The sequence below is a fragment of the Rhea americana genome, unplaced genomic scaffold (assembly GCF_003343005.1).
Source record: "Rhea americana isolate MKP2758 unplaced genomic scaffold, rheAme1 scaffold_81, whole genome shotgun sequence".
Lineage (NCBI taxonomy): Eukaryota > Metazoa > Chordata > Aves > Rheiformes > Rheidae > Rhea > Rhea americana.
The window spans coordinates 2,380,423-2,392,452 of NW_028186990.1; the positions used below are offsets into that span (position 1 = coordinate 2,380,423).

At 46.2% G+C, this 12,030-nt stretch overlaps 1 protein-coding gene across 6 annotated transcripts; it reads left to right on the forward strand.

Annotated features, from left to right (window-relative positions):
• Positions 1-4,650: 4,650 nt before the first annotated feature.
• LOC146585390 (uncharacterized) lies at positions 4,651-10,399 on the forward strand. Of its 6 annotated transcripts, none has more exons than XM_085323003.1 (4): positions 4,651-4,697; positions 5,411-6,062; positions 7,994-8,080; positions 8,546-10,399. In XM_085323003.1, the coding sequence occupies exons 3-4, from the start codon at positions 8,029-8,031 to the stop codon at positions 9,463-9,465; spliced, it is 972 nt and encodes a 323-aa protein (XP_085179129.1). In that variant the 5' UTR covers positions 4,651-4,697; positions 5,411-6,062; positions 7,994-8,028; the 3' UTR covers positions 9,466-10,399. The 6 variants fall into 6 exon arrangements, with proteins under 6 accessions (XP_085179129.1, XP_085179127.1, XP_085179132.1 ...); XM_085323001.1 differs by having other exon boundaries at positions 4,658-4,697; positions 5,357-6,062; XM_085323002.1 differs by lacking the exon at positions 4,651-4,697 and adding an exon at positions 4,704-5,306.
• Positions 10,400-12,030: the final 1,631 nt, after the last annotated feature.

Genomic DNA, 12,030 nt, shown 5'->3' on the forward strand with positions numbered 1-12,030 from the left:
CGCGCGCGCAGGCGACCGTTGGGCGGCAGCGCGCCCCGCCCCGCACGAGCCGGCCCGGGCTAACAGAAATTGGAGGGGGGCGGCGCGCCTTTGGGAATACTTCCAAGCACTGCCTGCAAGCAAAGGCCTAGGGGGAAAAAACCGGCCTTCTTAGTAGTCGTGCCTGTGAAGAACACTCTTTCACTCTTCTTTGGCTAACAGTTTGTAAGAAAAAAATTCTTCATAACAGTTCCAAGAAATCCTAATTACTAGATATTGAGGGGGAGGTGAATGGGTTGTAAATTAGTCCTTTTTCTTCAATTACAGAAACATCGAAGGAAAACTGTATAAGGAGTGCAGAACTTAAAACAGCCATGAAACAGGAGCTAGACAGACTTAAAGAATCAAACAAATCGTTGGACAACATTATCACTGAGAAGCATTTCCCACAGAAGCGTCACTGCTGCTGTCTCTTAAAGGGGAGTCTCCTTTCCCCATGCAAAATAGTCTGGAGAGAGAAATAAAGGGATTTAGAGTGACAAGCAAGCTAATTAAATTTTATCTGTCTTCTAAAGGTATGATCAAATCAGCATCTGTTGAGAGACTCAATGTCCTAGTCTCTTTTCAGTCTTTGGTTTTTCTCTGGTTCTTAGCCCTTACTCTGTTTTCTAAGCATTGCCAAAGCAATTAACCAGCGTAATGGGTAATTACACAATCAGCGAGTGAGGTAAAGGCAGTCACTCCTTTAACAGACCAGTCTTATTGTGCATGTGCACAACTACATAAAATATAGCCTCTGTTAACCAATCCATTGGCCAGCTGTCTCAGGAGTCTCGGGAGCTTGGATACGCTCTGACAGACTTCAGAGGCTCATGCAGCTGTGTTCACTTGTTCTTTATTTCAGTCCTCTTTTATAATTTTTAAAGTTGTTTGATGCTGGTAATACCTCTGCTTCCTGAGTGGTTGATTTTCCTCCCCCAGCTATTACAGTCCTTTCTTTAGCTCTACGAGGATTTTTTCCTTATCTCTTTCTGTTCCACTCAGGGAGTCTGAAGATCACATAAGGACAGCCTCCTTCGTTTCAGACAGGAGGGTCAGTCACAGGTTATTTACCCTTACTATCATTCATGCCAACTACAGACTGTTGGCCTGTAAGACTGTATCTGGACACACCCCTGATGCTTACTTTGTTTTATATGGGAGTTGAACATCAAGTAGAATAAATCTCCACAGCTATAAGTGACTCGTCATAGTAAGWCGTACATCCCCTGTTCTTCCTTCACCTATCTAGCCAGTCATTTCTGGATAGAAGGTGGCCAGGGTGGTTAGACAGGATTTGTATGTGGTAAATCCATACTGAGGGTTTCCAATTACCCTTTTCTCCTTCGTATGTTTGGAAAGGGATTCATCAGTTTTCCTTTCTTCACTGATGCTGCACAGCAGGTTGATGCCTGTTAGCCTTTACAAGCCACAAGTCAGAATCCGTACATGGCAAAATCTGGTAATGCTCTCTTGTTCAGCACTGAAGCCATAAAAGGTACTTCAGTTTCAAATACAAGATTACTTCCCTTTTCATTCTTTTCTATACGTTTGTACTTTATGTACCCTCCACATTGCTGCATCCTCATCTTATTTGTAACATGGCACATTTGCTTAGAAATGTGCCTGACTTTCAGAATAATGGTCATACTGTTTTAGGAAGAGCTATGTTCTAGGAAAGGCTATGTTTTCCTTTTCATTCTGTTTCAGTATTTTCAGCTTATTTTGATGATAACCCTTTCTCCATCTGTCCACACCCAGTGAAATTATAAACTCTCAGTCCAAAGAACCTGTATCAGTACTACGTGATACTTGGTGGGAATGGTCCGTGTTGTAACTTTCGTATCCATACTACCTGATACTTGGTGGGAATGGTCGCTGCTGTAACTTTTTGGTGTCTAGAACAATACCACTATGTTAAGCGGAATACAAATAGTAACAAGGTCTTGGAAACCTGTGAGAAAGAGCAGCAGTTGGTTACGTATAGATTCTGTGGCTTCCAGCCACAGAATAACCATGAGAAGCAGTCAACATGAAGGTCCAAAGTTGAAGAGTAATGAAATAGCGACCTCCAACATCAATGCGGCCCCCAAAGTAAGTCTGCTCGTGTGCGCAGTATCATAGCCCAGTTATGCAACCGGGGCGGAGTTGGGCTAGACTCCCTGCACTTGTTGGCCCCATGTGCCGGGACTCCCGCCTACCACGAATAACCATAAATACCGGATTTTTTCCAAAGGAGAGGGAGGCTGCTACACAACAGAGGACCACGTTGCCTCCTCGGGGACACCTGAAAAGATTGTGCCTGCCGACTCTCTCTCATCATGCAGACGACTGGGACAAGCATTGCAGTGGTCCCTCTAGAGATTACCATCGGGTCGGTCTGTTTGTAAGTATTTACTAATAAACTGCTTGCTACTGAAGAGTGTGTGTGTGTGTGTGTTTGTCTGTGCTGGCTTGCCAAATTGGACGCTTGACCCCCAGGAATCTAACTGGAACAGAACCATATTAGATTGTTGTCACTTCTCCAACAAGAGGAGTCTTCAATGCAGATTTATGCTTCAGACTCAACAAATAAAGCATGACAAAACTGAACTCTGTTCATTTCTTTTATTGTAACACCGCACAATTTAGGGCAGAGAGTCACCAAGTTTTCTGACTAATTCAAATCACTGTTGTGCCTTGGTACCAATAGCCTTAAGTGCAGAGGGAATGGGGGGGGGGATGAGGGAGTAGTCAGTATGTTTTCACTTTGTTAGTGGTAAAGATTTCCAGATACCTTGAAAGCCACCCCCTTCTATGCCTGGCCAGTCCTCATCTCCTTGCCAGCCTGTTTTGTGTACCACTACTAAACATACACTGCGTATTCAGGTGTTTTAACTTTTAAAAGGGCTGAGCAATTTTCGATGGCATGATAGTGAATGGTCACTTTGAGGGGATAAGGCAGGGGCAGCATATTTATCAGTAAGGATACAGGGGACAAAGTGCAGCTATCTCTGGACAGGTACCTGCTGCCTCCTAGCTTGTGGCCACAGGGTGGCTTTTTCTGTGTTCCAGCCCGCTCCCCACTCCATGATAAACACACAGGGAAATCCAGATGTCACTCACCAGGTCATGGAAACTACAGTGCCAGGCCTTGGCTGGCATCTGTGGCTGAGGCTCCTGAGCCTGGTGGATTCCTTCCTTCAGGGTGGATGCCTACAGCTAGATGCTTAACAGCCCCAGGCCAGGGCTGTGTACCCTCATGGCTTGACCAGCTCTCTCCCAAAGATCCAGAGCAACTCAACCTAGTGTACAGGCATGTGCCAATCGCACTAAAGGCAACTGGCTTGACCCTCAGGGACACCACCTAACATTTTTTAGCTCATATAGGGTCCTCTCATACCACTGACCTAGTTAAGTGGGCCAGAATACACTTCCCCTCATTTCTGACCTATCCATGTCACCATATCAAGAAAAGCTGTGGCCATCACAAGATGGCCAGTGCCTGTCAGATCTGAGGTGGAGCCCCCAGGAATCTGACTTCCTACAGTGTGAGGCCAAGGGACTGAATGCCCCCACGCTGTGCTGGGAAGTGGCTGGTTTCCTGCTGGCATAGCTCTGGAAGATTGTGCCACAGTGAGTGTGTCAAAGTGGCATGGCTTCATTTGCACTAATAAGTGGAAATCCTGGGACTGCTCTGAGTACCTAAGTTAACCTTTTCCTATGTCAACTAAAGTGTGGAGAGCACTTCTGTAACATGAATGAGGAAAGAATTCATTTGTTCACCTGAGCTCTCAGATTTCCTTCCGTGTTTCATGCAAACATAACATACTTCTACTTTTTTTCCTCCAGGTATGAGTTGTATGCAGCAACTGAGAAGAGCAAGAATCCAGTCATAAAAACAGCTGCAGGCATTCTCTTCCCTGCGGAAACTTTCCAAATGAAGTGACAGTTCCAAAATAAAGCGACTTCCTTTCTCTTCCCCACCCTCACATCACAGTGTCTCCACAAAGAGCTGCTGTGAAGTGACTTATGTCCAGTTTCCTACTACAGACAGTACTACGTACACTGCCTTCTGCTGCAGTTAAACTTCCCTGTTTGATGTCAAAGTATCTGACTGATCTAAGRGAAAGCATTTCTGGAAATTGCCCCTCACTACTGCTGCCTATGGGCTACAAAACACCCACTGCTGTTTTAAAACTCGGGGGAATGTGAAGGCTTCTCTCTGGCCTCTTGCCACCAGTTTGCCCAGTGTGACCCCARAGGGGCCTTTTTAACTTTTGCTCCATTTGCGCTGCTGTTAACACCGGGATAATACAGAACAGGATTACTACAAGGCTTTGCCGAAATACGTGTTCACAGGCACTCTCACCTGCAGCTCCTCCCTCCGGCAGCGCTGTGGCGGGTGCGCTATTTGAGACTTCAGAGCAGCTGTAAACGAGAACGAGCCATCCCGCCTCCCCTGAAGCCCTGGCGAGCAGCCCCTCCGCGGCGTGCCTCCTGGGACCGGGTCACCTGAGCATTGCAACGAGAGGCCCAAAGCAGCGCGGCCGCCTCCCCGCGGTGCCCCCGCGAGGAGCGCGGCCCCGGGCGCCGGCGGGCCCGGGAGTGGCGCGGCCGCCCCGCCCCGCCCAGGAAGCGCCCTTTGCCCGCGGAGCAGGAAGCTGCCGCCGCCGCGCAGCAGGGCGGGCGCGCTGCAGGTAGGCGCGGCGCGGCGCGGAGAGAGGGGGTTCCCGCAGCCTCTCGGCGCAGGGCGGCGAGGGCCGAGCCGAGGGCTGCGCCGGCGCTCGGAGGTGGCCAGCCCCGCGGCGGAGCTTTTGTGTGCCGGCAGCGTGAAGGAAGGGCGCGCCCGGAGAAGAAATACAAGTGCAGCTCGGCGGCGGGGAGGGCTGGCTTTCCCCTTGGCAGAGCAGACGCGCCTTTAGTCGCCGTCTGCTTGCGTCCCTGCAGCGCCCTTCTTCCCTGCGTACCCCTTTCCGCCCGCCACCTGCCGAAAGCACCGCTTGCCGCCGTGCGCAGCCCGCGCCCTCCGCGTCCCGGCGCGCTCCCGGCGGGGCCGGCCTTGCGCCGGGCTGCTCGCCCGCGGGTGCAGCGAGCACCTCAGAGAGCCCCGGGGGCTTCCCTGGCAGGCAGCGGGCAGGAACGGGGCTGCTGACCTGTATCTGCCCACCCTTTCATAAGGGCATCACTGCAGTATAGTTCACAAACAGATCTGATGATAGGGAGAGGTGGGCTGCCATCACCCCCGAGACAAGTCTAGTGTTGCTCAGGATGCCTGTGCAGCTGCATAATTAACTGTATGTCCTGTGGTAAGTGTGTATTAAGTTTTTGCTCTTACTACAAGCATTATCTATCGCAGGGAACAGTTTGGGAGGAAGCTTTGAACACCTGTGGCCTTTTTTTCGACTCACAGGTTTGTGCTGTAGTGCCTGTGGTGATGGTGCAGAGAGTCCTTTGCCACTCCCTGCCCTTCAGGAGCAGACTAGAGGATCCTGAGGAGCATGAAAATCTGAAAATATGGAGCTCTATACTAGATTAATTTGCATAACCTCTGCACCTTGGTACAAGAGCAATACAGAACTGAGTGCTCTGAAGAAAAAATAAAAAATGAACAGCAAGGTAAAGAAAATAAATTGCAGAATCCAGCTATAAAATCTGTGTATGCTATTACAATCAAGGCCCGGGAATCGTATGATGTGTTTGCAAAGCCTCTGCTGGAGGTCCAAATCAGATACCCTTAATACCTTGCTTTAATAAAGCCATGGATGTTGCATGCAGTATCCTAATCACCCACACACCCTCAYACATATTCTCCTCCTTTCCTTGGTTTCCACATTCAAGAAGAGCCCAATGTACTCAAGGATGTGCTTCTCCTGGTAACAGATGTAATCCATACAGGAACATCCCCTCTGTTTAAGAGGTTTGTTTTCTCTTCTCAGTGACCTTATTGTGATGATGAGGAAGAAAGAAACTTTCCTTAATCACAAGACTGTTAGTAATACAAATGCTGTCTGCTTTATGCTGGGCTGCCATAGCATATCTGCCATACCAGCAGTGTGCCAGAGGTAACTAAACCAGAAATTTCTGTAGGGTGAAGAAGGAACTCTTCCTTCTATCATGTGTGCTTGCTTAGGTGTTTGTCATGGTAGTTCTTATTGGACACTTAGATGCCAATGTTAGGCAGTACCACTTTTGAATACAAGCATGTGTTGAAGGATTTGCTTCTCCTAAGTTCCTGTTTGCTGACAGCTTTCACAGAGACTGTTGCTGATGGTTAGCTGCCTTGGTGAAAGGTCCATGTGTGCTCAGGGTTCTGACTCTTCCTGCTTTAAAGCAGAAATGGGCCATGCTGGTACATAATGCAGCATGGGAATAGCTTGGCTGGCTTGTACTATTGAACTGTTGAGCAGTTACCAGTAGCAAGGTATGCCAGTAGTGGCAAAGTCCTTAGAGCTGTAGGGCTGCAGAAAGCAATCTCCCTTTGCAGATCAGCCTGGAGCAGCCTGAAATAATGTATCTACAAGGGTGCTCCACTTCCGCATTCAAAAATATTTAGACTAGGCACTCAGGTCATAAATTTTTCTTCTTCATGGTTCTGTAGTTCAGGTTTCCAGCCTCCCTCACTCACTCTCTCCACCAACACCTTTGCCACCTAGGATCAAAGACTCCAAGACTGGTGGCTTTTTAATCACTAGCATCTGAAGTGCAAAACTGTTCTGCTCATCTGAGTGCCTCCTTGATTCTGATACTGCTAGGTAATACCTTATTACCCATTACCTCTTATTAAATAGTTGTTGATGGTGGATGAAGTGGTCCAGGACCAGGTACCCATCAGTTTACAGAATTCATGTGCATCAGGGCCCATCTGTCCAGTTACGTGATTGCAACTGGAGCTGGAATAGTTGTCCAAAGTATAATTTTCCCTTGGCTCAGCCATAAATAAACAGCTTGAAGTAGAGGTCACAGAGTATGTTTTTGAAGTGATGCCAGCTGGCATTTAGGTAACTAAAGACAAAAATCCACAGTGCATTTTTTTTAAGCAATATGCTTTAAAAATACTTCCCTATGTGGTCTCAACTGTAGCTGTGATTCACTTCTGCCTCCAGTCCTAGATTTCTAGATTTGTCCACTTGGCTTCCTTTCTGTGCCTTCTTTAGTTCTTCCATAAAAAAAATAAAATAAAATAATAAAAAAAGTGTTCTTATCATTGTATTTTCTCTGTTCTGCATTTTCTCTGCAGCAACTGCCGGTGCTTACCTTCCTCATCATGCTCTTTACTACTATTTGCTGTTTGGCTGTTTTGAGTCTTAAAATAGGAAATRTTGAAAGGAAAAATTGTTGTCTTTGGTGTCGATGGAATTGTTAAGATCCCTCTGCCCAACAACTGTATTTCTGGCAGTTGTTGGAGCTCAGCAGAGATGCCAAGCAGAGACTTAGTAGAGTCCTATCTGAGTAGACAGCGCTTCACATTGCCTTCTTTATAGGTTTTTGCTAGTATTTGCTTCAACATAAGAAGGAAAGAGGAAAGAAGAGATGAGGTAGTAAGAAAGAAAATGAGTTTCTGGAGAGTGGAGTCATTTTCCATTTAAAATAATTTTAGGAGACTAATTAGCCTTGTGGCTGCTGTGTTACAAAAATGTCTCCAATTCACCTGTACATGTAGATATGGTTGATTTATGCTGTTTGCTTATGTGTTTATCTATGATTCCTGACAACCAGTGCCGAGTCCCGCACATATGGTATATGTTCTAATATATATCACTTATCTGAAGAGAGGCAACCTAGACTCTCCTTTAAGAAAAGAAAAAATATCTGACATCAGATACCTCATTAGTCCATAGTTACTGTCTTCTCATCAGTTAATTCCACTCTTCTATGCAACTACTCTGCTTGTTTCCCATATTCAGCAGGGGCAGTAGATTTTAGGACATTCTATGTGACAAGCTCTTACCAAATATTCAACTAACAAAAWTTTTTTGTTTGCTTTTGTGAGAAGGGTTTCTGATTGCTTAACCTGGCATAACTGCCCAGATGGACCAAGGAGAAGAGCACAGTCATGAGGTCTTGGAGGAGATGCATGCAGGTGAGGAGTAGGTTAGATAAGTTTATAAACATGAAGCAAACAAAATAGTATTTGAGATGTCCCAGTGTTATTTAAGCCACTTTCCATCAGCCTTATGTTGTGACCTGCTCTTTGCCCCTCGGGGCAAGCAGACAGCCTGTCTTTGTCAGTCCACTGTTAATATTCTGTCTTCTCACATATACCCTTTAGAAGACAAAATGCAAATATTTYGTAGGGACAAGGAAATGCCTGTAGCCTTGTCCTCAGCACTGCTAATCGTGGCACTTCTGCCCAGGTTGCATGGTTAGGCTGTGCTCTCATAGCGATACAGCCTCTCCTGCAGCTGAATTTCTGTCTGCTACCACCCTTCACTTTACTTTTTCTCATACACAGTATAGACCATGCTCCTTGAGAGAGCAGTTTGCCCATTCTCTGCCATGCCACTTCCCAGCAATAATCTCAGCTAGACTTCTACATTTTTTCCAGATGGTGAGCCAGGTCCCCTTCCAGGAGATCATGTGAGTGCAGATCAGCAGGACTTTTTRGCAGCTGTGTCCAGAGGAGAGGAGGGCTCAGGCGGTAGCCATGTAAGTCAGCACGGTTCCTCAGAGGCACAGATTGGTGGCTGTGAGAAGGAGGAAGAGATGGCTAAGCCACCTTGCTCTGATGGCAGCCTTGTGAAAAGACAGGAGAAAGGGCAAGCAGCAGCCACACGGCGAGCTCCTCGCACAGAGCGGCCCACCATCTGCTCTGAGTGTGGCAAGGGCTTCAGTCGGAGCATCCACCTCATCCAGCACCAGCGCATGCACACTGGGGAGCGCCCATTCCTCTGTGGGGAGTGCGGCAAGGGCTTCAGCCAGAGCTCCCATCTCATCCAGCACCGGCGGGTCCACACGGGCCAAAAACCCTACACATGTGCTGAGTGTGGAAAGAGCTTCAGCCAGAGCTCCAACCTCCTTAAGCACCAGCGCATCCACACTGGGCTCAAACCTTACGTGTGTGGCGAGTGTGGGAAAATCTTCAGTGACAGTTCCACCTGCATCAAACATCAACGTATGCACACAGGTGAGCGGCCCTACAAGTGTCCAGCMTGTGGGAAAAGCTTCAGCCAACGCTCCCACCTCCTCCAGCACCAGCGAGCACACGAGGGGGTTCGGCCCTATGCTTGTGGGCAGTGTGGCAAACGTTTTGGGCAGAGCTCTGACCTTATCAACCACACTCGCACCCACACTGGTGAGAAGCCTTACAAATGCAGTCAGTGCGGCCGGGGCTTCAGTGGCAACTCCAACCTCATCAAGCACACCCGCATCCATACTGGTGAGCAGCCGTACCGCTGCGGCCAGTGTGGAGAAAGCTTTCGTTTCCAGCCCCAGCTGGTGCGCCACCAGAAGCACCATACAGAGTAACTGTGGGAGAGGGTGAAGGCTGTGTGGACCCTTAGCAGATGCCTGGTGCTGGGAAGGCACACAGCTGCTCCCTGGGGCATGAACATCGTATGGGACATGAATGTTGAAGGTGGGAGCCCTCAGAGCCTTTCCCCTTCCCATTCAGTTAAATCTGCTTGTGAACATGGCCCAGACACTCAAGCAGGGAGGGAGGCTGCTGCAGAAGGAACTAGTGYACTTTCACTGCTGTGTGGTGGTAGTGTTGAGCTTCTCTTTTGGGGATGGAGACAAGAAAGGTGCTTATGGTACATTTAAGTCCAGAAGGGAGAACAGAAATGTTCCAAGGATCAGTGCCTTTTTCTGTTATTTTTACTGGGGAGTGATTTTTATCACTGTAAAAAAAACATAGCTAAAATCTAACTGTGTCCTGCACAAGCTGCCGTGGTTTTGCCGTTGTGATAAAGCCACAGCTTGGGATGATGTCTCACTTAGAATCTACATCTCCCACTTGCCGGTATTAGTCTTAGGTGGTGTTAGCATCTATTTATTTTAAAACCCCACAAAAATATGTTGGGTGTCTCTACATACCTGTTATGGACCCACCTGACACTCTGTTGAGACTATGTCTCTGGAACTGTATTTTGCTGTTATTATATGTTAGTTAAATTGACAGTTCCACAAATCCTGCTGCTGTTTGACAACGTAGTCCTCAGCAGCAATTATGACAATTAACATCCTAAAAGATACTTCTCTCAATTCTTTGTTAAGGTGCTTTTGTGGGTAGCACTTTATGAATGTTTTTATAAGGCTTTTAAAAGTATTTAGGATGACTTTTTTAATTGTGATCTTCTAATTGTCAGTTGATGAACAGAAAGAGGATGTTTGAAAAATAAGCTATGTCAAACTTCGATTTTATATTAAATGTTAAAACATTTTTTCTTGCATAAAACTTTTTAACTCAGATATGATTTTGAGTTGTTAATGATTACAGGGTGGTGATTATGACATTGATTTCTGGATTTTCTGTGATTTTTTTGTGAGTGGTTTTGAACTTCTATAATGATTTAACAATGACTTTCTAAGGAATATGGGGGAGGCAGAATTCTGAGAAAGTAGAAGGAACTGACCTCTGAAGAGATATTCCTTTCTTTGAAGAGGAGAATACTACTACTACAGGGAGTCTGTCCTTAAAATGAATTCTAGCTCAGACAACTACTTGCTACAGGGGAGGAGAGAATTGGCAGTAATAATAAAGATTTTAACATCTTTAGTGCATAAGAACTCCCTGTAATAAATGCAGTAGTGTATGCTGAAATGACTGTTCCACCCACAAAGCGAAACAGAGGAAGAAATCACACTGTGCTTTAGGCAAGAAAATTAAGTGATCAAATCTATTGGGCTGTAGAGTTTTTATTTTCATAATCGCATAATGCCTAATGCTAACGATGAGCTTTCACAAAGAGATGAGCTCCCCAGTGGGGAATATGACTAAGGGCAAAGAGAAGGCGCAGCTTGAAGGACACAGGATCCTGAGGGAACAGACAAGTGGTGAACAGAAGCAATGTGAATAAAAGTGTTGGCTGAGTAATCCGGAGACATCTACACCCCCTTTAGCCACCCACTGCTAACACGGAGGGCATGGCTTCGTACTCCGCTGGCAGTAGATCCAATTTGAGTCATTTGGTTTCACTTTACTCACATCTTCTCCCCCAGGGTCTGAGTCAATRTAAGTGTGCTGATTAATTGTTCACATGGTTGTGCCCTAAATCTGCATTTTTAAAATGACAGATTTTGGAGAGTTTGCCTTAAAGTGCATTAATCCAGTCTAGACCACAGCTTTACAAGCAGTAGCATACATACAGCTGACAAGCTTGGTAAACTTTTAACAGGGAAGAATAAACAGTGAAGAATAGATAGGCTAACAAGGAAATAAAAAAATCATTCAAGTATTGGTGTTAGTTCCCCCCAAAGATGTTTAAAATGTTTGTTACCATTTTTTAAAGCATTCTTGAATATATCAGTAGAATGCTGGGTTTTACTCTTTCTACTGGTGAGCAACATCTTTTCCATGACAAGAAGTTGTTCCTCTTTTTTTGAAGAAGCTTGGTCCTCAGACACCTGAGTTCCTAAGGAGGACTAGATCTTGAAAAGCCTGACATGTTCATTACCTTAATCATATCTACAGTTCCCTCCCCATCTCCCACCCCTATCAGGAAGACAGATACCCCCATTGCCACAATACAGTGGAAAATGACCCTGTGTTCCTGTAGCGCCCTCACCACAGAGTTACCAGAAATGTACTGATTCTGAAACGTAGTCACCCTTCTCCCCTATCAACTAACTGTCTGAAAACATGTTTCCTGCCTCTCAGTTGAAGCATCAGCCTATCATACGTTTAAGGAAGGAGCAAACCATTGCAATGGACAGCATGCTTACATCTGTACAATAGGTTGAAGGTGCCAGGTCCCATCTCCTTGCAGAGAAGCCAAGTGGCAGCAGCCCAGGTGAACTCCTCAGCATTCTCTTGCTCCAATCCTGTTTCTGTTTTTTTTTTTTTTTTTTTTTTTTTTTTTTTTTTTTTTTTTT